Source organism: Vulpes lagopus, chromosome 10, assembly GCF_018345385.1.
Source record: "Vulpes lagopus strain Blue_001 chromosome 10, ASM1834538v1, whole genome shotgun sequence".
NCBI classification, from domain to species: Eukaryota; Metazoa; Chordata; class Mammalia; order Carnivora; family Canidae; genus Vulpes; species Vulpes lagopus.
In genome coordinates this window covers 54,756,534-54,781,342 of record NC_054833.1, presented here as the reverse complement: position 1 = coordinate 54,781,342, position 24,809 = coordinate 54,756,534, and the positions used below count along the sequence as shown (strand labels likewise).

The 24,809-nt window shown below is 39.6% G+C and overlaps 1 protein-coding gene across 10 annotated transcripts in view; it reads left to right on the top strand.

Moving 5' to 3' along the window:
- Nucleotides 1–24,809, top strand: part of DYNC2H1 (dynein cytoplasmic 2 heavy chain 1) — a 344,376-nt gene that overhangs the window by 280,631 nt on the left and 38,936 nt on the right. For 9 of the 10 annotated variants that reach the window (XM_041770022.1, XM_041770021.1, XM_041770024.1 and 6 more), the window contains 3 exons: nt 1,750–1,839; nt 23,198–23,307; nt 24,231–24,312. In XM_041770022.1, the coding sequence (XP_041625956.1) occupies nt 1,750–1,839; nt 23,198–23,307; nt 24,231–24,312 (282 nt within the window). The remainder of the gene's footprint in view (nt 1–1,749; nt 1,840–23,197; nt 23,308–24,230; nt 24,313–24,809) is intronic. The other variant, XM_041770017.1, reaches the window with a different exon arrangement.

The following is a 24,809-nucleotide window of genomic DNA, read 5'->3' as shown; positions in this document are numbered from 1 at the left end:
GCTTGTTCACATGGCTAGGCTAGCAAGTTAATGTTAGCTGAGAGCTAGAAGCCTCCATCCATCTGCACATAGGCCTCTCCAAAAATTGGGCTTCAAAATATGGTGAATGGGTTCCAAGATCAAAAGTCTCAAAAGACAGGAAATACAATCAACAGATTTCTTATGGCCTGGTGCTAGAAACTGGTACAGCATCACTGCTACTGTATTCACAGGACCCTTCTTTACCAAGAAAAGCACACACTTCTGGTCTCAGCAGGAAAAGCGTTGGGAGACTCTGGGCTCATGTGTTAAAATCACCACCCCTGTCTTAGTTCAAAGCACTGCTCTGGCACTTTTCTGCCATATTCCTAAGAAGGTTTACTTTATGCATCTAAATGATTGAACCAGATGTTTTCTAAGGTGCTTATACACTCTAAATTTCCATTATCTTATAATTTTTGTTTTCCATGCCTTGTTGATATATTCTACACCATCATTTCTCAGCTATATAATCAGTGTTTGGGGGTATGAAATTGATGTTTTCTCCCTATTTTACTATACTTTAGAAGTTTGGATATTTATATAATATTTGGAAAATCCAGCAAACTCTCAACAGAGAAGGTATAGTATGATGATGAACTTATAGAGTATTGTGAAATAAAGAAGTACGTGTTAATAGAGAATATCAGTTAATAGAAGGTCAGATATTTAAAAGATAACTATTTTAGAATAGTTTTATTTACTTAATTTAGAGTAAGTTTTTAAAAATTTCTTCTCTTTTTATTATACATGGTTTGGGGATGAAAATCCATTATACTTCTCTATGTAGATTTTGAAGAAATTCTGTAGGAGCCAATAGTTTAAAAAAAATTACTACTTATAAAATGAATTCATCAAATTTAATTTGATTTCTTTATGTACTAAGTATTGTTTTAAGAAAACATGGTTTGCTACTTTGTATATACCAGTTTATATTTGTTTATTTCAAAATTTTTTATTTTAAAAAACCTTATTTTTTTAAATTTCAAGTTTCATTTTAAATTTTAGTTAACATATATGGTAAATTTGGTCTCAGGTGTAGAATTTAGTGTTCATCACCTACACACAACACCCAGTGCCTCTCCATGCCCATCCCGCATATAGCCCACTCCCCACCCACCTCCCTCCAGCAATACTAGTTTGTTCCTTATCATTGAGTCTCTTAGGCTTTGTTTTCTTCTTTTTTTCCCTCCTTCCCCTGTGTTCATCTGTTTTCTTAAATCCCGCCTGAGTGAGATCATTTGGTATTTGTCTCTGACTTACCTATTTCCCTTTAGCATAGTACACTCTAGCTCTGTCCACCTCCTTGCAAATGGCAAGATTTCATTCTTTTTGATGCCTGAGTAGTATTCTATCATGTATATACACTGTATGTTCTTCAGTCAATGGACATTTAGAACTACCCCACAACCCAGCAACTGCACTACTAGGTATTTACCTAAAGGATACAGAAATACTGATTTGAAGGGGTACATGCACCTGATGTTTATAGAAGCATTACCCAAAATAGCCAAATTATTTTTAAAAAATCTCCTTTTAGAGAAACAGATTAATTCATTCTGTCATTTCTATTGTGATCAAAGAAAAACATACATATCTTAAAGAAATAAATGTCATGATACACATAAGGTGGATTATGCCAAAATGTTTTCCCCATCACATTAATGTTAAAAGGTCTCTTGTATAAATATTATATATGTAAACTTAATTTGGATCCTTTTTAACTTGCAGTGTCCTCTTGCATGGCAGAGCAAGTGGGAAGGCCCAGAAGATCCCGTACAATACCTCAGAGGTCTCGTAGCCCGTGCCCTTGCCATCCAGGTAAGAGTAAATCATTTAGTGGTGGGCGTGTATGACTCTAGTGGTATAGACATGCATTTTGAGATGGCTTCTTTGCTGGCAATCAGTGTAAATGCTATTGTACATAAAGTATCATGTATTCATTCTCTGTGTCATCAGTGTTGATTGAGCATTCTTTTAAAATATTTTTTTCTTTTTTTTATTTTTAATTAATTTTTATTGGTGTTCAATTTACCAACATACAGAAAAACACCCAGTGCTCATCCCGTCAAGTGTCCACCTCAGTGCCCGTCACCCATTCCCCTCCAACACCCGCCCTCCTCCCCTTCCACCACCCCTAGTTCGTTTCCCCGAGTTAGGAGTCTTTATGTTCTGTCTCCCTTCCTGATATTTCCCAACATTTCTTTTCCCTTCCTTTATATTCCCTTTCACTATTATTCATATTCCCCAAATGAATGAGAACATACACTGTTTGTCCTTCTCCGATTGACTTATTTCACTCAGCATAATACCCTCCAGTTCCATCCACGTTGAAGCAAATGGTGGGTATTTGTCGTTTCTAATTGCTGAGTAATATTCCATTGTATACATAAACCACATCTTCTTTATCCATTCATCTTTCGATGGACACCGAGGCTCCTTCCACAGTTTGGCTATTGTGGCCATTGCTGATAGAAACATCGGGGTGCAGGTGTCCCGACATTTCATTGCATCTGAATCTTTGGGGTAAATCCCCAACAGTGCAATTGCTGGGTCATAGGGCAGGTCTATTTTTAACTCTTTGAGGAACCTCCACACAGTTTCCAGAGTGGCTGCACCAGTTCACATTCCCACCAACAGTGTAAGAGGGTTCCCTTTTCTCCGCATCCTCTCCAACATTTGTGGTTTCCTGCCTTGTTAATTTTCCCCATTCTCACTGGTGTGAGGTGGTATCTCATTGTGGTTTTGATTTGTATTTCCCTGATGGCCAGTGATGCAGAGCATTTTCTCATGTGCATGTTGGCCATGTCCATGTCTTCCTCTGTGAGATTTCTCTTCATGTCTTTTGCCCATTTCATGATTGGATTGTTTGTTTCTTTGGTGTTGAGTTTAATAAGTTCTTTATAGATTTTGGAAACTAGCCCTTTATCTGATATGTCATTTGCAAATATCTTCTCCCATTCTGTAGGTTGTCTTTTAGTTTTGTTGACTGTATCCTTTGCTGTGCAAAAGCTTCTTATCTTGATGAAGTCCCAATAGTTCATTTTTGCTTTTGTTTCTTTTGCCTTCGTGGATGTATCTTGCAAGAAGTTACTGTGGCCGAGTTCAAAGAGGGTGTTGCCTGTGTTCTCTTCTATGATTTTGATGGACTCTTGTCTCACATTTAGATCTCTCATCCATTTTGAGTTTATCTTTGTGTATGGTGAAAGAGAGTTGTCCAGTTTCATTCTTCTGCATGTGGATGTCCAATTTTCCCAGCAGCATTTATTGAAGAGACTGTCTTTCTTCCAATGGATAGTCTTTCCTCCTTTATCGAATATTAGATGACCATACATTTCAGGGTCCACTTCTGGGTTCTCTATTCTGTTCCATTGATCTATGTGTCTGTTTTTGTGCCAGTACCACACTGTCTTGATGACCACGGCTTTGTAGTACAACCTGAAATCTGGCATTGTGATGCCCCCAGCTATGGTTTTCTTTTTTAAAATTCCCCTGGCTATTCGGGGTCTTTTCTGATTCCACACAAATCTTAAAATAATTTGTTCTAACTCTCTGAAGAAAGTCCATGGTATTTTGATAGGGATTGCATTAAACGTATAAATTGCCCTGGGTAACATTGACATTTTTACAATATTAATTCTGCCAATCCATGAGCATGGAATATTTTTCCATCTCTTTGTGTCTTCCTCAATTTCCTTCAGAAGTGTTCTATAGTTTTTAGGGTATAGATCTTTTACCTCTTTGGTTAGGTTTATTCCTAGGTATCTTATGCTTTTGGGTGCAATTGTAAATGGGATTGACTCCTTAATTTCTCTTTCTTCAGTCTCATTGTTAGTGTATAGAAATGCCATTGATTTCTGGGCATTGATTTTGTATCCTGCCACGCTACCAAATTGCTGTATGAGTTCTAGCAATCTTGGGGTGGAGGCTTTTGGGTTTTCTATGTAGAGTATCATAACATCGGCGAAGAGGGAGAGTTTGACTTCTTCTTTGCCAATTTGAATGCCTTTAATGTCTTTTTGTTGTCTGATTGCTGAGGCGAGGACTTCAAGAACTATGTTGAACAGCAGTGGTGAGAGTGGACATCCCTGTCTTGTTCCTGATCTTAGGGGAAAGGCTCCCAGTGCTTCCCCATTGAGAATGATATTTGCTGTGGGCTTTTCATAGATGGCTTTTAAGATGTCGAGGAAAGTTCCCTCTATCCCAACACTCTGAAGGGTTTTGATCAGGAAGGGATGCTGTATTTTGTCAAATGCTTTCTCTGCATCTAATGAGAGTATCATATGGTTCTTGATTTTTCTCTTGCTGATATGATGAATCACATTGATGGTTTTACGAGTGTTGAACCAGCCTTGTGTCCCGAGGATAAATCCTACTTGGTCATGGTGAATAATTTTCTTAATGTACTGTTGGATCCTATTGGCTAGTATCTTGTTGAGAATTTTTGCATCCATGTTCATCAGGGATATTGGTCTGTAATTCTCCTTTTTGGTGGGGTCTTTGTCTGGTTTTGGAATTAAGGTGATGCTGGCCTCATAGAACGAATTTGGAAGTACTCCATCTCTTTCTATCTTTCCAAACAGCTTTAGTAGAATAGGTATGATTTCTTCTTTAAACGTTTGATAGAATTCCCCTGGGAAGCCATCTGGCCCTGGACTCTTGTGTCTTGGGAGGTTTTTGATGACTGCTTCAATTTCCTCCCTGGTTATTGGCCTGTTCAGGTTTTCTATTTCTTCCTGCTCCAGTTTTGGTAGTTTGTGGCTTTCCAGGAATGCATCCATTTCTTCTAGATTTCCTAATTTATTGGCGTAGAGCTGTTCATAATATGTTTTTAAAATCGTTTGTATTTCCTTGGTGTTGGTAGTGATCTCTCCGTTCTCATTCATGATTTTATTAATTTGAGTCTTCTCTCTCTTCTTTTTAATAAGGTTGGCTAATGGTTTATCTATCTTATTAATTCTTTCAAAGAACCAACTCCTGGTTCTGTTGATCTGTTCCACAGTTCTTTTGGTCTCGATTTCATTTAGTTCTGCTCGAATTTTAATTAACTGTCTTCTTCTGCTGGGGGGGGGGGTTCTATTTGTTGCTTTTTCTCTAGTTCCTTTATGTGTAAGGTGAGCTTTTGAATTTGAGATCTTTCCAGTTTTTGAATGGATGCTTGTATTGCGATGTATTTCCCCCTCAGGACTGCTTTTGCTGCATCCCAAAGATTTTGAACGGTTGTATCTTCATTCTCATTAGTTTCCATGAATCTTTTTAATTCTTCCTTAATTTCCTGGTTGACCTTTTCATCTTTTAGCAGGATGGTCCTTAACCTCCACGTGTTTGTGGTCCTTCCAAACTTCTTGTTGTGATTAAGTTCTAATTTCAAGGCATTATGGTCTGAGAATATACAGGGGACTATCCCAATCTTTTGGTATCGGTTCAGACCCGATTTGTGACCCAGTATATGGTCTATTCTGGAGAAAGTTCCATGTGCACTTGAGAAGAATGTGTATTCAGTTGAGTTTGGATGTAAAGTTCTGTAGATATCTGTGAAATCCATCTGGTCCAGTGTATCATTTAAAGCTCTCGTTTCTTTGGATATGTTGTGCTTAGAAGACCTATCTAGTATAGAGAGAGCTAGATTGAAGTCACCAAGTAAGAGTGTATTATTATCAAAGTATTTCTTCAGTTTGGTTATTAATTGGTTTAAATATTTGGCAGCTCCCACATTCGGGGCATATATATTGAGGATTGTTAAGTCCTCTTGTTGGATAGATCCTTTGAGTATGAGATAGTGTCCCTCTTCATCTCTCACTATAGTCTTCGGGGTAAATTTTAATTTATCTGATATAAGGATGGCAACCCCTGCTTTCTTTTGAGGACCATTTGAATGGTAAATGGTTCTCCAACCTTTTATTTTCAGGTTGTAGGTGTCCTTCTGTCTAAAATGAGTCTCTTGTAGACAGCAAATAGATGGGTCCTGCTTTTTTATCCAGTCTGAAACCCTGCGCCTTTTGATGGGGTCATTAAGCCCATTCACGTTCAGAGTTACTATTGAGAGATATGAGTTTAGTGTCATCATATCTATTCAGTCCTTGATTTTCTGGATTGTTCCACTGAACTTCTTCTTAAAGGGGAATTTTAAGAGTCCCCCTTAACATTTCTTGCAGAGCTGGTTTGGAGGTTACATATTCTTTCAGTTCCTGCCTGTCTTGGAAGCTCTTTATCTCTCCTTCCATTTTGAATGAAAGCCTTGCTGGATAAAGTATTCTTGGTTGCATGTTCTTTTCATTTAGGACCCTGAATATATCCTGCCAGCCCTTTCTGGCCTGCCAGGTCTCTGTGGAGAGGTCTGCTGTTATCCTAATATTCCTCCCCATAAAAGTCAGGGACTTTTTTTCTCTTGCTGCTTTAAGGATCTTCTCCTTATCTTTGGAATTTGCAAGCTTCACTATTAAATGTCGAGGTGTTGAACAGTTTTTGATGATTTTAGGGGGGGATCTCTCTATTTCCTGGATCTGAATGCCTGTTTCCCTTCCCAGATTAGGAAAGTTTTCAGCTAGGATTTGTTCAAATACATATTCTGGCCCTCTGGCCCTTTCCGCGCCCTCGGGAACCCCAATTAAACGTAGGTTTTTCTTCCTCAGGCTGTCATTTATTTCCCTTAATCTATCCTCATGATCTTTTAATTGCTTCTCTCTTTTTTCCTCAGTTTCCCTCTTTGCCATCAACTTGTCTTCTATGTCACTCACTCGTTCTTCCACCTCGTTAAGCCTCATCGTTAGGACTTCTAGTTTGGATTGCATCTCATTTAATTGATTTTTAATTTCTGCCTGATTGGATCTAAATTCTGCAGTCATGAAGTCTCTTGAGTCCTTTATGGTTTTTTCTAGAGCCACCAGTAGCTGTAAAATAGTGCTTCTGAATTGGCTTTCTGACATTGAATTGTAATCCATATTTTGTAACTCTGTGGGAGAGAGGGCTGTTTCTGATTCTTTTTTTTTGAGGTGAGGTTTTCCTTCTAGTCATTTTGCTCAGTGCAGAGTGGCCAAAAACAAGTTGTATTGGGAAAAGGAGAAAAAGAGAGAGAAGGAAAGAAAAGAGAAAAAGAAAAAAGAGAAAGAAGAAAAAAAGGGGAAAAAGAAAAGAAAAAGAAAGAAAAAGAAAGGAGAAAAAAGAAAAAAAGGGGGGGGTCGGGTGGGGGAAGCAATCAGAAATCAAGAAGAAAGAAAGAAAAAAAAGCACAAAACAAAACATAAACAAAAACAAAAAAAACAAAAACAAAAAAACCACGGGGGAGTATCTTCCGATTCTGTGTACTTTAAGTCCCTTGACTTCCCCTGGAACTGGTCCGTGTCGCTGGTCTTCTGGGGGAGGGGCCTGCTGTGCTGATTCTCAGGTGTTAGCACTTGGGGGAGCTGCTCTGCCCCCTGCCTGGTGCAGGGCTCAGTGGGGGTTGTTCACCCCGTGAGGCCCCAGGGAGGAAAGCCACAGTGGCGGGGGCAGCTCTGGGACCCTGGAGTCAGCCCCCGCAGTAGCTCCGGGGCTCTCCGTCTGCAGGGCCTGGGGGCTCCCGGGGCGGGGCCGCTGATCTGCTCAGTTCCAGGCAGGAGCGTCCTTGCTGTCCTGGGCCCTCCCGGCCTCTGCCTGTCCCGGGGGAGGCCGGATCCTGGGCTGTGTCCCCGCGCCCTGTGCTCCGGGGCCTGCGCTGTTGGATTCGCGCTCCCGCCCCGCAGCCCCCTCCGCGGAGCCGCCGCCCGAGCCCCTCCGAGCTGCTCCGGGTCCCGCCGAGCGCTGCAGCCCTTAGGGAGCTCGGCGCATCTCCCGGGGCGCAGTTCCTCTGTTACTGTCCCAGGTAGCCCGAGGGCATCCCCGCCCTCCTGGGGATCCTGCTCCAATTCCCCGGGAGCCCCTTTCCGCGGGGAAGGTCGGTGCAGCTCCTGCTCCTCCGGGACGGGGCTCTCCTGTCCTGGGGACACTCGCCCCGGCCTCAGCCCGGCTCCTCGCGGGCCCCTCCCCCTTGGAGGCCTTTTGTTTCTTTATTTCTTTTTCCCCGTCTTCCTACCTTGATAGAAGCGCGAACTCTTCTCACTGTAGCGTTCCAGCTGGTCTCTCTTTAAATCTCAGGCCGAATTCGTAGATTTTCAGGATGATTTGAAGGTTATCTAGGTAATTTGGTGGGGACAGGTGACTTGGGGACCCTACTCTTCCGCCATCTTGCCCCTCCCCCTAAAATATTTTTTTTCTCACTGTGGCACTTCATAACTTTTGAGAATTCATAGAAGAATACACCTGTAATATATGTGGGTCATCTGGTAACTGATAGTGATTCATAACTGTGACCAATTGACTTTAGAGCATGTCTTCCTCTCCATGGGGAACTCCTTTTTTCTATCTTTTCTTTTTACAAATCACTTTTTTTTTTTTTTTTCAGAATTATCCAGCTAGGTAACTTGCAGGAAAAATGAATGGAATAAGGAATGATAGTGATTTTTTTTTTTTGAAGGAATAGCAAATGGTACTGGTTAGTCAGTGCACACATCGTACCTCTACTCCTGTGGTTTCACTCCCCTCTCCCTCTGCCAATTGCACCTACCTCACAAACAGCCTTCTTTATCACAATCATTGCAATCCTAGGAGTCTTTCTAGACCAACCCCTCTCCATCCATGCTCGTTTCAGCAGAGGACCCGCCTGCCCACAGCTTCAGCCTTGTCATCACTTATCACTGCTCTGCCTCTGAACCCCTGGAGCGTACATATCACTCTTTGACCATAAGCATGTTTCGTTCTCAATTTTTTCATGGGGTTATTAGACTTTCTAGACTTTTCCTGCTTAGAATTGTCCCAGTCTGTCTCTTTCCTGAACCTGCCCAACTCACCCTGGAATCCATGACACATAACATTAACCATTCTCTTTCCAGAATCTTCATTATCCTAACTCACTTTCCGTCATACTATATCCTTTCTAAAGACGGTTGAACTTGGGTCCATACGCAAGTTGCTGAGCTCAGCTAGTGGCACCACATACGAGGGTTCAGCATGGGAAGGGGCCTGGCACTGCCTTGTGTGCCACCATGGCTGTTTCAACTGTGTGTTCCTTTGCTGAAAGCCGTTCTGTCATCACCTCCTTTCCCCTAGCTGAAAACCTCCCATTTTATTTTATAGAGAAAATTCAGGCTATGAAACATGACCCTTTGAGAAGTCTGACTCTTGTCTCCCACCCATATTTGTCTCAACCTCCCTCATTATCTTTGTTCTAATATGAAAGAAGTTGATCTTGTGGTGAAGGTATGTCTTTAGATATGCACTTGACTTCATGTGTTCTGAGCTCTGTAGACACTTCCTCCAGGGGTCCTTCCCTTACTCTTCTGTCTTCATCTCTCTCTCTCTTTGTAGTCTCCCGTGCCAGTCTACAAATGAGATCCCTATAAAGGGGCCAAGACTTGTCTGAATGTTTGTCTGGCTTCTAATATAACTAATCTCTGGATTGTGGGATTATTTTAGGAAAAATATTACTGGATTTGAAAATGACGTTAAAATCAGCAGGTAGAGAAGAACCAGTCAAGGACTGTCTCTCTGCTGTGCATATGCCAGGATATAATCAGCAAATGACAGAAGATGGAAGGAGGAGGATAGAGAGGGCAGAGAAGAAGGACTTCTGTCCTTCTAATATACAATAGTTTTATCATTTTTACCACCCCTGAGGAATATGTTCTTTTCAGTTATTTATTTTCCTGTTTTAATTTTTTTTCGTTGTTATAAGTGTACAGTGATGTACCTTTCTAAGGTAATGTTTAGTGTTTGGGATTCACTTTTCAGCTATCGGGTTTTCACAGGTGTCTTCTGTGTGTCCCAGGTAAGAGTCAGGAGCAGCATATGAATGTGGAGGAATGCTGTAGCCACACAGGTGGGGAAGGAAGGGGTGAGCACGTAGCAGTATTGCTGTGATCCTGTGTGACGATGGGAGTTTCAAGTTTTTTGAAAAGGTGTGATGATGCTGAGAGTGAATTCAGCAGCTTGAGCTCAGTGCCATCCATACTTTAACATCCTAGAGCATTTCATTCTGAGGCATACCATCAGAGAGAACAGAACATGCTGCTGAGGGTGTCCTCTACAGTTCATTACAGGGATGTTTTGCAAATCCTGGGGGCCTGGCTAGGCTAGGGGAAGTGGCGGCTCTGAGTGAAGCATTGGAGACACAGTGGTTACAACTGATGCAGTTCCTGCCTCATGGTTTACAAGTCTTACATTTGTGCACTGTCGCATTTAACAGTTCTGCCTTGGTGCCCAACACTTTTCTGAGGTTGCTCAGTGTGGAATGGTAAACAGAATAGGCATATACTGTGTTCCAAGGAACGATCCTTACAGTTTCTCAGAAAGGATAGACAACAGAATAAACAACTGTGCAGCCATAAAGGAAGTGGGTACCTCGGGGCAAACAGCAGGAGTCACTACCCCACCGGGGGACCAGGAAGCTGAGGCCCCAAGCACAGCACAACGAGGACCCATCAAGGAGGAGAGGGGTTCAGAGATGATGTGGGAGGCAGGCAGGACCAAATCACTAGACTTTATTGAAGAATTATATTTGATCCTTGGCGACCCATCACAGAATGTGAGGAAGGGAAATGAGATTATTTTAGAGGTTAAGTTTGCAAGGTGAGTCTTAGTCTGCTGGGTCACAGAGGATTACTGCCGACCAAACGGATTGCCAAGTGTCAGTGGCAGGCTTTCATGCTTATGTTGTTAGGAATGAGTTCCTGCTTAGGTTCTGTGTCTCTTGTTTTAAAATTTATAGTGACTGCGTGAACTCCACCGAGAATTTTTTTTTTTTTTTTTTTTTGCCTAACTGAAACTACTGGCTAATATATACCACCATATTTGCCACCCTTCCTACTTATGTTAGAATCTTATATCAACTTCTAGCAACTTGGAAGTCTGGGGAGATCTAAGCAATATCTGGAATTAATAAATACCAGTTAGCATGTTATATAAACTTCTCCTTAAGGTTTTTCAGGAAGTAAAGATAACTAAATAAGCAACACCAATCTAAACTATTTTTTGGGATGCCTGGGTGGCTCAGCGGTTGAGTGTCTACTTGGGCTCAGGGTGTGATTCTAGTCCCACATCAGGCTCCCCCTGCATGGAGCCTGCTTCTCTCGCTGCCTATGTCTCTGCCTCTCTCTGTGTGTACCTCATGAATAAATAAAATCTTTAAAAAAATTACTTTTTTTAAAGATTATTTATTTACTTGAGGGAAAGACAGTGTGCAAGCAGGGAGGGGGCAGACGGAGAGGAAGAAAGAATCTGAAGCAGTCTTTGATGGTAGCCCGATGTGGGGCCCCATCCCATAGCTGGCAGATCATGACCTGAGTTGAAACCAGATTCAGTCATTCAACCAACTGAGCCACTCAGGTGTCCCCCAAACAACTACCTATCTAAACAACTAAACTACCAGAGAAAATAGACAGTGCAACCTAGAATCATTCAGCGCCACCTCCTGCCTCCACTCTGATCCTCCTGCTGTGGCCTGAATTCATTCTGGATGAGGCCTAAGTGGGCACTGTGTTAGATTGCCAGTGTGTTCCTTCTATCAGCAGGTGCTATTTCATTGGGTTCTTTCCAATCCTTCCCGCGAGCAGTGCCGAAAGCAGATTTCTCCCTCATCTAGGTATCACTCCCTACGCTTCCCTCCCTCTTGTGTCTTCCTGAGAGTCTCTTTAGAGGCTGTTTATATCTTTTGTTTGGATGAATATTCAGGCACAGTTTCTAGCGTGTCTGCTACAATGCTTCTTGTTACCTTAGCCACGCATATTGCTTCTTTAATTTGTTACTAGACAGATTCTTCACTGAAAAAAATCTGTGAGCCTCTAGCTCCTTCTCTTCCCTCTTTGACCTTGACTATTCTCTAAGGACTCAGACTGGCATTTCTGGATCTAGGAGTGTGTCTCAGGACACCCTTTCTGGGTTTATCTAAATAGCTTCTGTCATTTCCTTAGCTGTAAAATGTACAATTTACCTAAATCTAGCTTCAGATCACTTTTCTCAGTGCACCACTTTATATATTCAGACTTTTTAAATGATCTAATGAAGGATGGAAAGAGAAAACAAACATTTATAAGAACTGAGCTTATTCTGAAAACAAGACATGTATATGCTTTACATGAAATCTAGTAATATTTACAACACATGAGATGAGTATTATTTCCATATTTAAAGATGGGAAAAATAAAACCCCAGTTTCAAGAGTTAAACAGTTTATAGAAATTACATGGTAAATGAGAGAATTTAACTAAAGTCCCCTTTCTTAAATAACATGCCAGTTTTTGGGATGCCTGGGTGGCTCAGCAGTTGGGCACCTGCCTTCGGTTCAGGTAATGATCCTGGGATCAGGGATCGAGTTCTGCATCAGGCTCCCTGCGAAGAGCCTGCTTCTCCTTCTGCCTGTGTCTCTGCCCCTCTCTCTCTCTCTCTCTCTCTCTCTCTCTGCGTCTGTGGCTTTCATGAATAAATAAATAAATCTTTTTAAAAATTCCAGTTTTTGATCGTTCCATAAACTATCAGTAACATTTAAAAAAGATTGTCACTCTCCCCAAAACGTCTTATGTTGGCCTCTATCCATACGATCATTCCCATAAAAGTCAATGACAGCTCCATCCTTCCTGAGACAGAGGCTGAAAGTCTTGGGATCACTGTTAACTCCTTACCTCTCCTCGTGTGCGCCCATCCTACCAGAAACATGATCCTGCTTCTACATTCAGAACACATCCAGAAACACCCTTTCACCTGCTACTCCCTTGACTGGTATCATTAATGCAGCCACCACCTAACTAGTACTGCTGCTGCCATGGTCCTCTTGTGGTTCTTAACCAAGCAGTCTGAATACTCCGGTTCAAGCGTTGGTCAGATTATACCACTCCTCTATTGGAAAAACTCTCATGATCTCTTATCTCATCTGGAGTAACAGGTGAAGGTCGGGCTGATCACCTCTGTGCCTTCCCCATTTTCTTGCCCCCTTACTTGGTCTGCTCCAGCCACTCTAGCCTCCTGGCTGTTCAGCAAACAGACTCCCTGCCCAGGGGCTTTATTCTTGCTCTTTCCTATGCCCAGGGTGCTGCCCTCCAGATTCCTGCACAGGAGTCATCTCCTGTCTTTCAGGCATTTGCTGCAATGTCATCTTAGCGAGGCCTTTCTTGGCCATGCTGTTTAAGGTTGCAGCCCTCCTCCTGTCCTCCTTTTTCTCCAGAGCCTATATCCCCAGGTAGTAGTCTACAGATTTCACTGAATTAATTTACTTTACATTCCTCACTAAATGGAGGCTTCATAAGGACAGATTTTTCTCTGTTTACTGCTCTGTCCAAGCATGTAGAACAGTGGCTTGCACAGTATCTGATGAATAAATTTATGATTCCATCACTTTTAGGGTTGTTCTCAAGCAAACTGAAATAAATATCTTTCATGTTCCCTAATCATTGTGATTTACCTCCCAACTCTGTATTCTGTAGCATCTGTGACATACTTAGGAGATTTAATTTCTATCTAAATCTGCCCAGGGATGCTGGCTGGCTCAGTGGATGAGCGTCTGCCTTTGGCTCAGGTCATGATTCTGGGGTCCTGGGAACGAGTCCCACATCAGGGTCTTTGCATGGAGCCTGCTTCTCCCTCTGCCTATGTCTCTGCCTCTCTCTCTATGTGTCTCTCATGAATAAATAAATAAAATCTAAAGAAAAAATAAATCTGCCCAATAGATTGAATAGTCTAAGTTTTTACTCTATAATCTAACATTTGAAGACCTGTTTTCTCTTGAGATCTTAAACATTAGAAGTAATATTATTGAAATTATCTTTTTAATTTTCATTTACTTTCCAAGGTATCTTACTCTATTCTGGAAGGTTCTACAGTACTTTGCATTCCTAGTAAAGAAAAGTCTTTATTTTCCTAAGTCCTTTTAGTAAGTCTCACAGTCCCCAGTGCAGTGTTTTACACATAGTAGACACATTAAAATTATTCACAGGAAGACATAAAATTGAAAAGCAGTCTATATGAGGCCTAAAACCTCTGTATCCCTATTTTATATACTATACTCAGCCAGAAGAGGTATCTTATGGATCTTTTTAATTCATATGTATTCCTCATTCATTCTTCAAGGAGCTTCTGTTTTGTGCCCCCACTATTATAAGTGCTGGAAATACACAGTAATGAAGAAATCATGAATTCCTCCCAACAGGAATCTCTTCATTTAGTGAAGGAAACAGATAATAAGTAAATAGATTAATAAGACAATTTCATGAAAAAATACATCTTGGCCAAAATCCTGAGATTTAAGATTAACATACAGCCAAACTTTAAACTGTGTTGTCAGTATCACAGGACAAACTTAGAGTACATAACCAGAATAGTAGCCAGTAAAGTGGAGCTATTGTACAGCAGTAGTATTACAAGATTTTAGGAGTTAAATTTTGTACAGGGACAGTAATTTCTCAACACTATCAGCTAATAAATTGTGCCTGTGGCCCGCTGTCCTGCACATTCGGAATACTAAGTGGTCTGTGATGATGTGCAGTTTATGGAAGCAAGCCCATAAACCATGCTATTTGTTCTGCTCACAGAAGATAAATCTTGGCTCTAGAAATGTGACAATATAGCAACGTAATTGGCTTTTGAGATAACAAAATCTTCCCTGAATTTTCATCTGCATCTTGCTTTTATCACATGCATACCAATTTTGGCAGCAGCTGGGGTGGCATAGTAAGCAGGGAGCATGCAGAGAATGTTCAGGCCTCTGGAGGCAGCAGCAGATCCCCACAGGTGCCCTCTGGGCAGGTGCCCTCCAAGCAGGTGCAGGCAGGGGTGATCTGTTGTTGTGGCTCCATGGGTGCACACAGCCTCCTCCCCCCAGGGCAGGCCTCTGCTGTGAGCCCTGGTGGCTGGGCACCAAGGGGACACCGCTGGCTGTGGTCTGTGCCCCACAGCCCTGTGCTGGGTGGGAACAGTGCGTGTACCCAGGGAGGTGGACCCTGACCAACCCCCCCTACCCACTCCCCTGCAGCAGGGGATAGTGGACCTGAACACTCCCCCTCCCCACCTGTTCCCTGGGCAGTGAACCCTGACCCCCGGGGCCGTCCTCTCCTAGAACCGTCCAGGCCTGAGACTGAAGGGAACTGCAGTAGCACAGGTGTTTACCTAGCACCACACACAGAGGGGAGCGGCTTGGGCCCAGGGTGCATGTGGAGGTCTCCAAGGTCTCCCCTCCCTGCAGTGCTCATTGTCACTCCCTTCAGCACCCACCCTGGCTTCCTCCCTGAAGCCTTTGCACATGTTCCCATCTCATCCTTTGGGAGTGTCTGCTGGGGGAGGGGGTGAGGGGACTGGGACACAGCCATGCAAATGGTATTATAATGAGATCAGGCCAGCCCAGCAGCCCTGCACATGCTTCCAGAAGGCCAGGCTCTGTGGCCACATGTGCAGCGGGTCTCCTTTCCAGGCTTCAGGCCTCTGCCTGCCCCCAGCTCTGTGGGCCAGCTGCCTCTTCTAGCAAATGTGAATATACCAGAGAGAAAACTCTGGGCAGAGGAACCAACACATGCAGAATCCGAGAGATGAATGGGCTTTGCTTCCTTACAGGATAGAAAAACAAAGTGAGGGTAGCTGGAGCATGTTTATCGAGTCCTGAGACTACACCTGGGCACCTGCATGGAGGGCCCACAGGCTTTCTCTTTGAGGTTGCTGGGAGCTTCACAGTATCTTCTTTAAATTTCATTATTTTTAATGCATGTATCAAAAATATTTGATTTAACTGTTCACGGAGGCCCAACAATGACATTTTGTTATCAGCAGAGAACTATTTTATCCAGTCTTTACCCTCAATTGATCCATCTAAAGAATAACGATTGCCTTGATTTCAACCACATAATCAGTGAGCCAGGAGCGTTATTCATAAATGAAGTCACACTGAATTTTATGTTTATCAAATGTTCCTCACGTGTGGTAATTATTATGTTTAGAAATTATTTATGGTCATTATTATCACATATGACTAGAATATTTGTCATTAAAAATAATCTTACGAAAGCATGATTAAGGCACAAAATAAATTTTCTAATCTTTCACTTAAAACACTGCTTTTGCATTTCATCTAAAAACAAATTGAAGGGGCGCCTGGGTGGCTCTGTCAGTTGAGCATCTGCCTCTTGATTTTCTCTCAGGTCATGATCTCAGGGCGGGGGGATTGAGCCCCATGTCCAGCTCTGTACTGGGTGTGGAGCCTGCTTAGGATTGTCTCTCCCTCTCTGTCTACCTACCACCCTCCCCCTCTGCATGCATAGGTATGTTCACTCTCAAGTAAATAAATAAAATCTTTAAAAAATTAAAAACAAATTGAAGCTGTAGTTTTACTTATTCTATTTTGGTCAGCCTGGAACCCTAAAATTTTCTCGTACAGGATATGGCAACTTACAGGCTCATTTTTTCCCTAAATAGTACATTATTAAGTAGCATTTTTACAAACATACATAGTTTCAAAGTCACCAACAAAATATTGTCAGATTGGATGGAGTAAAATTCAAATATGTTGGCTATAAGATATCAAGGCATTGCCCTTTATATGTAAAAACACAAAAAGATCGAAAGTAAAACAATGGAAAAAAAAAGTAAAATGTTGGAAAAGCTATACCATGCTAACACTAATCAAAAAACAAAACAAAAAAATCCCAAAACAGCAACAAAACATGTAGCTATCTTAATATCACGTAGAACAACTTTTACAGCAAATAATATAACAGGAGAGAATGAAGCTTGTTTTATAATGATATAATCATTGAATTGTCAAAAGAACATAACAATGCTAAGTATTCCACTTGTAATAGAGTTTCAAAATACATGCAACAAAAACTGGTAAAACTGCAAGGGGAAATAGGTAAATCCTTAATGAAAGTTGGAGATTTCAAAAAATCCCTCTCAGTAATTGAATAAGTAGGCAAAGGGATCCCTGGGTGGCACAGCGGTATGGCGCCTGCCTTTGGCCCAGGGCGCGATCCTGGAGACCCGGGATCGAATCCCACGTCGGGCTCCTGGTGCATGGAGCCTGCTTCTCCCTCTGCCTGTGTCTCTGCCTCTCTCTCTATCTCTCTGTGACTATCATAAATAAATAAAAATTAAAAAAAAAAGAATAAGTAGGCAAAGAATAAGTTAGGTTATCAAAGACTTGAATAATATTTAATTACTATCTGTGGAATGGTAATGGTATTATATCCAGCAACAGTGGAATATACAGTCTTTTATATTTACCAAGGCAGATTATAGACAGATCAACTCTGAGTAATCTACAAGTATTGAAGCCACGCAAAGTATTCTCTCTGGCTATGTAGTGATTTGACAAGCTTATATATTATGCTGTATCCCCAATAGCATGACACTGCCTGTCCCGCATCCTTATTACAATATGATGGACTGTGTTCCTTAAGCCGTGCCTTTTGCTCCCATGACCTACTCACTCCATAACTGGAAGCCTGACCTTCCTCTCCCCTTCACCCATTTTACTTAACCTTTACCCCTATCCTCTGGCATCCATCAGTTTTATGTATTTGTAGGTCTGATTCTACATTTTGCTTGTTTATTCATGTGTTTGTTTTCTTTAGATTTGACTTCTGAGCAGAATCCTATGGTATTTGACTTTCTCATTCTGACCTATTTCATTTAGCATAATACCCTCTAGGTCCATCCAGGCTGTCTCAAATGACACATCCTCCTCCTCTTTGTGGCTGTGTGATATCCCATTGTGTATGTATCTATCTTCCTTATCCATTCATTTATCAGAGGACACTTAGGTTGCTCCCAGTCTTGGCTACTGTAAATAATGCTGCAGTAAACACTGGGGTGTATGTATCTTTTCAAAATAGTGTTTTCATTTTCTTTGGGTAAATACCCAGTAGTGGAGTTACTGGATTATATGGTCTTTCTTTTTTCTTTTCTTTTCCTTTCTTTTCCTTTTTCTTTTCCTTCCTCTTTCATTTATTTTCCTTTCTTTTCCCCTTTCCTTTCCTTTTCTTTTTTTTCTTTTCTTTTCTTTTTCTTTCTTTCTTTCTCCTGCAAGAGGGGGGTGCAGAGGAGGAGGGAAAATCTTAAGGAGGCTCCACACTTAGCAAGGAGCCCTACTCGGGGTTCACTCCCACAACCCTAGGATTATGACCTGAGCCAAAATCAAGAGTCGGATGTTTGACCAGCTAAGCCACCCAGATGCCTCTGGATCATATGGTTATTTCTATTTTTTATTTTCTGGGGAACCTCCACACTGTCTTTCACAGTGACTGCACCAATTTGCATTCCCACCAACAGTGCACAAGGGGTTCCTTTTTCTCTACATCCTCGCCAACACTTTGGCCATTTTGATTTTACCCATTCTGACAGGTATGAGGTAGGATCTTATTGTAGTTTTGATTTGCATTTCCCTGATGATAACTGACGTTGAGCACCTTTTCATGTGTCTCTTGGCCATCTGTAGGTCTTCTTTGGAAAAATGCGTATTCACATCTTCTGACCATTTTTAAATTGAATTATTCATTTTTTGTTGAATTGTATAAGTTATTTATGTATCAGCCCCTTATCAGGTATATCATTTGCAAATATTGTTTACCAGTCAGTAGGTTGCCTTTTTGTTTTGTTGATGTTTTCCTTTGCTGTGTAAACCTTTTTCTTTTGATGCAGTTCTATAGTTTATTTTCCTTACCTCAGAAGACATATCTAGAAAAATGTTGCTATGGTGATGTCAGAGAAATTGCTACCTTTGTTCTCTTCTAGGAGTTTTATTGTGTCAGATCTCACATTTAGATCTTTAATCCATTTTGAGGTTATTTTTGTGTATAGTTTTAGAAAGTGTTCCAGTTTTATTCTTTTATATGTAGCTGGCCAGTTTCCCTAGAACCATTTATTGAAAAGACTGTCTTTCTCTGTTGTATATTCTTGTGATTGCCTAAAATATTTATTTGCCTTAAACAATTTTTCCAAGAAAACAGTACATCAAAACAAAGTAAAATGGCATCAGCTTGTTAATGCATTTTATATTAATTGCTATTATATGTTAGATATTTGTTCATAGGCTATAGGTGAGACCCAACTTAATATATTTTCATAGGTTTTCTTCAATATTTTTATAGATTCAAATAATGTTTTACACAATTAGGTTCATACTATGTATATATTTTTACATTCTGGTAAGTATGTTAGGTCATGATATTTTTAATGTTATTAAGTTTTCTTAAATACCTGTTTTTATTGTTATATAATTTTTATTGTATTTATTTACCATAATTTAATTATCTAACTTCAATTATGTTTATTATCCTTATAATTTAATATTCTAAATAATTTTAAATTAGCAAGCCATGTATAATAATCTCTTTATTGTTTTTTTTAATTGACATTCTGAGAAAAGGAATCACTGAATAAAATGGCTTTAATATTTTTAAAGATTTGGCACATTTCATCAAGTTTCTTTATAGAAATACTGTGTCAGTATACACTCCTACCAAAGTTTTCCACATATTTAACACTACCTAAACTTGAGATTATCATTTCATATTCTGCTATTCTGTTGGACTAAAAACATCTTAAAGTTTTGAAATTTACATAAGGAGGGTCTTATCTTTCATGTTTCAATAAGTAGATAAACAGTCTACAATTCTGTTAATGTTATTATTTTCATATATGTGGAAAATATATTTCCAAGTTTAGTTTGTGTTTTTTACTTTTATTATATTTTTATATATACAAAATTTTATATGCTATAACTTATATTTTTTCCTTTAAAAAACTCATTCTATAAATCAGATGCATAATCTTCTTTACCATCTAAAGATTATTTTCTTTTCTTTCCCATTAATCTGTAGAATAACATTGTACTCTGAATGCTTTGGGGCATAATTTTAGTTTAGAATATGAGTTAAACAGTTAACTTCTTTTCTCAAATACTAAACTATTTTTCCCCAACACCATTTATTGTCACCATACAAAGTCATTGCAATATTATTGATGATATTCCCTGAGCTGTACATTACACATCCATGAGTTAATCTTCACAGTGATTTGTGCATGTTTTATCTCCTCTAACAAGGTAGTAAGTCTTTACTTTCTGTAAATTCCCTTAAGTGAGTGAGTGCATGTCATTCGAATTCATAAATTTTTTCATTACTAGCATATTTTTGATAAAATATTGAAGTATTTTAAACTATCCCTTATTGTCTGGGGAAAAAAAAAAACACTTTTTAGAGAGAAATGGGGGGGGGGGCGGGATTTGGGTAGGGCAAGAAGGAGAGAGAGAGAAAGACAGAATCTTAAGCATGGGGCTTGATCTCACAACCCTGAGATCATGACCTGAGCTCAAATCAAGAGTCAGATGCTTAACCAACTGAGCCACCCAGGCACCACAGAAAAATCATTTATGTTCTAAGAAGGGAACTACACTAGATGATCTGTGAGCTTCATTCCATTTAAGAAGTTTTACTTCCCATAATTCTAAGTGTGTGTTTTTGTGTGTGCGTGCGTGCACATATGCAGTGTTAAGAAATTTGTTCAACCCTTTATTTGCTTAACTCCCTAATTACATTTATTATACATTATTTGAAGAATTAGAGGTATAGTCTCATAATCATAGAGATTTTAGGTGTTCTGTTCAGTCTCAAATCCAATCCTTTAAAAAGAAAGTGACTAATAGCCAGGAGTAAAGAAAAACATTTACTGAAAAATATTTTTCAATTAATACTCCTACAACTTTGCTGAAAGCCCAGTCCATATATATGCATATTGCTGATCATTAAAAATTAAGTCTTTATCTCCATTCTTAAAAATGAGTTTGTTTTTCAAATAGCCATTACTAACAGTTTTAGGTTTAGGTGTACAACAAAATTGAGGTGAAGGTACAGACTTTTCCCATACATGTCTGCTACCACACATGCATTGCCTTCCCCATTATCAACATCACTCACCAAGGATGAGCCTACATTGACGGATCATAATCACCCAGTGTCCACAGTTTACTTTCAGATTTGCTCTTGATATTTCAGTCTGTGGGTTTGGACAAATATATAATGATACATATTCATCATTACAGCAGCATACAGAGTAGTTTCACTGCCCTAAAAATTCTCTGTGTGCTGTCTGTTGATCCTCTTCATCCCCCACCCTGATTGACTGCTGGTCTTTACTGTATCCATAGTTTCACCTTTTACGGGAAGTTATGCTATTGGAATTCTAGTAATAGTAACAGCAATTTCTCATTGGCTTTCCAATGAGAAAACCTTAATGTGCATTTAAGGTTCCTCCATGTCTTTTCATAGCTTGATAGTTCATTGCTTTCAGTTTATTTATCTATCACCTGCTGAAGGACATCTTGGCTGTTTCCCAGTTTTGACAGTCATGAGTAAAACTGCTGTACACATCCATGTGCAAGTTTAAATGTAAGTTTTTAAAAATGTGCTTCGCTGTATTTTTTACTGTCAAGTTTGCTGTTCAAAGACAATATACATATTAAAAGAATCTGTTACTTAAGCTTTATCTTATCAAATATGCCTTTCTTTAACAGATAAAAAGTTCCCCCCACTGCCATGAATTAATAAAGACATTTGTATTATAGAAGCTTTTCCTTTATTTTTTACTAATTTTATTAATTCAGGCAAAAAATCTGAATTGATCAGCCACATTTTAATTTTTAATTAATTTGAACATATGCATATCTGTTACTGGCAACAACTCTTGAAATTTTTTAATTAAAATTCAATTTTAAGAAATTATTGAAGTCATAGTATTAATTTGAAAAATGTGTACATTAAACACTACTTATAATAAAAGATCATGCAAACAGAATTCTTTAGCTATGTTTAGCAAATGAAAGTAGAAGCAGATAATAAAAATATTTCTTAGGGAGTAAACAAAATAAACGGTGAATAATTTAAACATTCTATATTGGAAGTAGGTACTGTATGACGTGTTACTGTTTTAAAGGATAATATCCAAGAAGAAATCATAGTTCGTTAAAGAGCTCTCTTTTGTTTCTGCTTTTTAAATGAGCATATTGTCAACTGGTAGTAGGGACATAGGAACATTTTTGCTACAGGGGAGGAGGACTAGTCAAATGCATTAAGGTCTTAATGCAAACAGAATTTCTCTGCAGTTTAATTTATCCTGTTCTGTACCTGGCTGACAGATGTAAATGCATGGGTGAATAACGGGGTGTTACAGGACAGGAAACACAGCTTTTCCTAGGCTTTATAAGTCATACAAAGTGAATGGCTGAGTAAATGACAATTGTGCAAGTTTGTAGCAGCCAACATTACTATGGCACATGTCTGTGCCCCCTGTCTGTAGGATGACAGCCTGACTCAGAATCACTAGTAAGTTACATTTCTCCTAAGGTGCTTTAGCATGTGCGTGGAGTAGTGCAGAGAAACAGATCACTTATGGCCACTTGACTCTGTCTCTTGTGCCTCCACATCCTGGCCTGAGAAATGAGTGTGACACTAACTTTCAGTAGTGTGGGAGCAGAACTGGGTAATATGCAGGAAGCATGTAGTCACTGTTGTACAAGACTTCATTGTACTCATAAAACTTGCTTGATGATGCTTCTCCAATGGGATTTTAAAATGCCAGATAAGAAGAAGTCTGTTCAAAAACACCTTTTAACAAAGAATCGTTTCTTCTTGGACGTTACCCTCCACTGTAATACTTGATTCAGTAAGGTGGCAACTTTGCAGTCAGATCTGGAACTGGACCTGGTTCAGTTCACATTACTAGGACTTGGGAGCTCTGAAGATTCCAGACTTAAGCCTGTTCTCACATCATCTTCTGAGCACACTGAGCAGTGGCTCATCACAAGAAGTTTCAGCCCAAGCTGAGATGCTATGGGTTAGATTAATTATCATATTTTAGACTTTTTATTTCGAGTGGATCCATACCAACAAAAGGTTGTGCAAGGAAGCCTTTTTATTATGGATGGATATTATCTCAAAAAAAAAAAAATTAGGATAGACCTCATAACATAAAGTAGAAATCCCTTTTTTTTCCAGACACTATTTCAAAGCAATTGGAAATGACATTACTTTCTCCATGACTTTTATATAACTTTTATATAACAGTTCTTCGGTAGATTTGTTTTTCAAGTTTACAAAGGTTTTAATTGGGTGTGTGTCTTATTTTTTTTCCCCTCTAGAGCTGGGTGGAGAGAGCTGAGAAGCAGGCTCTTTTCTCTGATACACTCGACCTGTCAGAACTCTTCCACCCAGACACATTTCTCAATGCTCTTCGCCAGGAAACAGCAAGGTAAGGAAGGTGAACACTTCACTGGTGTATCCCTCAGGGTGTGATTCTGCTTCTTTCACGTTGGATTACACTCCCTTCTTTGTCAAGAGTAAACTTATTTTTGAATTAAGGGAGTTGTGCTATTTCTGAATATTTGACATTTCTTAATGTGGTGAACTTTTAGTTTAAAAAGAATGGCTTTTAATTATGTTTTTTATTAGAACTGAAAATGGCAAAATTTAATTTTTAACATATTGATGATTGATCAGGATATGCCATGCTTGACAGGGCAGGGGAAGGTGCACTGGAGCTATTTATAGTTAAAGAGATCAGTGTTAAATAAAAGTAAATGTGTAATTTCTAAGTTGCACCAGACACATCAAGTCACCCCCTGGCAACCACTTTGCATTTTTACTTGCTGCAGACACTTCTGTGGGACATGCTGACCAGCTTCTCAGGGGGAGCAGGATTTCATAGTTAACATCAAGCTCTTTTTATAACACGCTTGGATAATCATATCATATATAGATTGATGTTTTAAATAAAATAGAATGTAATAAAATATAATAAAAGATACTTGGAAAATTAAACCGTATTTAGTTGTGTGTTGATTTGGGGGATTTCTATTTGTGGTGCTTGAGGGTCGTTTTATAAATATCAGTGTTTTGGTTCAACTTACAAACATTTATGGAATACTTATCATGTGTCTGCATTTCAGGGTGATGGTCCATATATGTAAGGAATGTAGGCTGCCCCCACGAGGACTTAGCTTTACAAACTGAGCACAAAGTCTTAGATATTGGGCATCATTAAGAAATCTGATTCTTGCACATTGTAAATATTTTAGTTGTAAATGAGTAGGGGTATGTTTATCATCTGTTACTCTTCGTATTTGACTTCCTGAGGATTATTTCTGTTTGACATTCGGTGTTTTACCTCCACAGGGTGATGGGCTGCTCTGTGGATAGCCTTAAGTTTGTAGCTTCGTGGAAAGGTCGGCTGCAAGAAGCAAAGCTGCAGATCAAGGTAGTGTCCTGATTTCTGATGCTTCTCTATGTTTAGAAGTAATAACATTACCAAGTATGATAAAGACCTTGGAATTACAGTCTCAGAGTCACTTACCTTTTTAGTTTAAGATTAACAGAAATAGATTATATTTTCTATGTGAAAAGTCGAAATTAAGATGAAGCAACGTGGACAAAGCAAAATCCTTTCTAATGCAAAAATAAGGATCTTGGGGATACAACATATCTAAAAATGTAACTTTTGGTTAAAAAAATGATACAAATATTGAAGTTCAGTTAGGTTTCCTGTGCTAAAATTCAATTCTGTGCATATTAACTATACAAGAAAGCATATATAAAATGTAGTTTATGAATAATAGACCACGTCTTATCCTGAGGGAGTTTACAGTTTGTGAGTATATTGGTTCAGTGTTAAATTCAAGCTGTGTTTAAAAAGAAAAAAGTCAAGCCATCTTTGATGGCATAATTTTTCCTGGGTAGCTTTCCTGTTAAAAATCC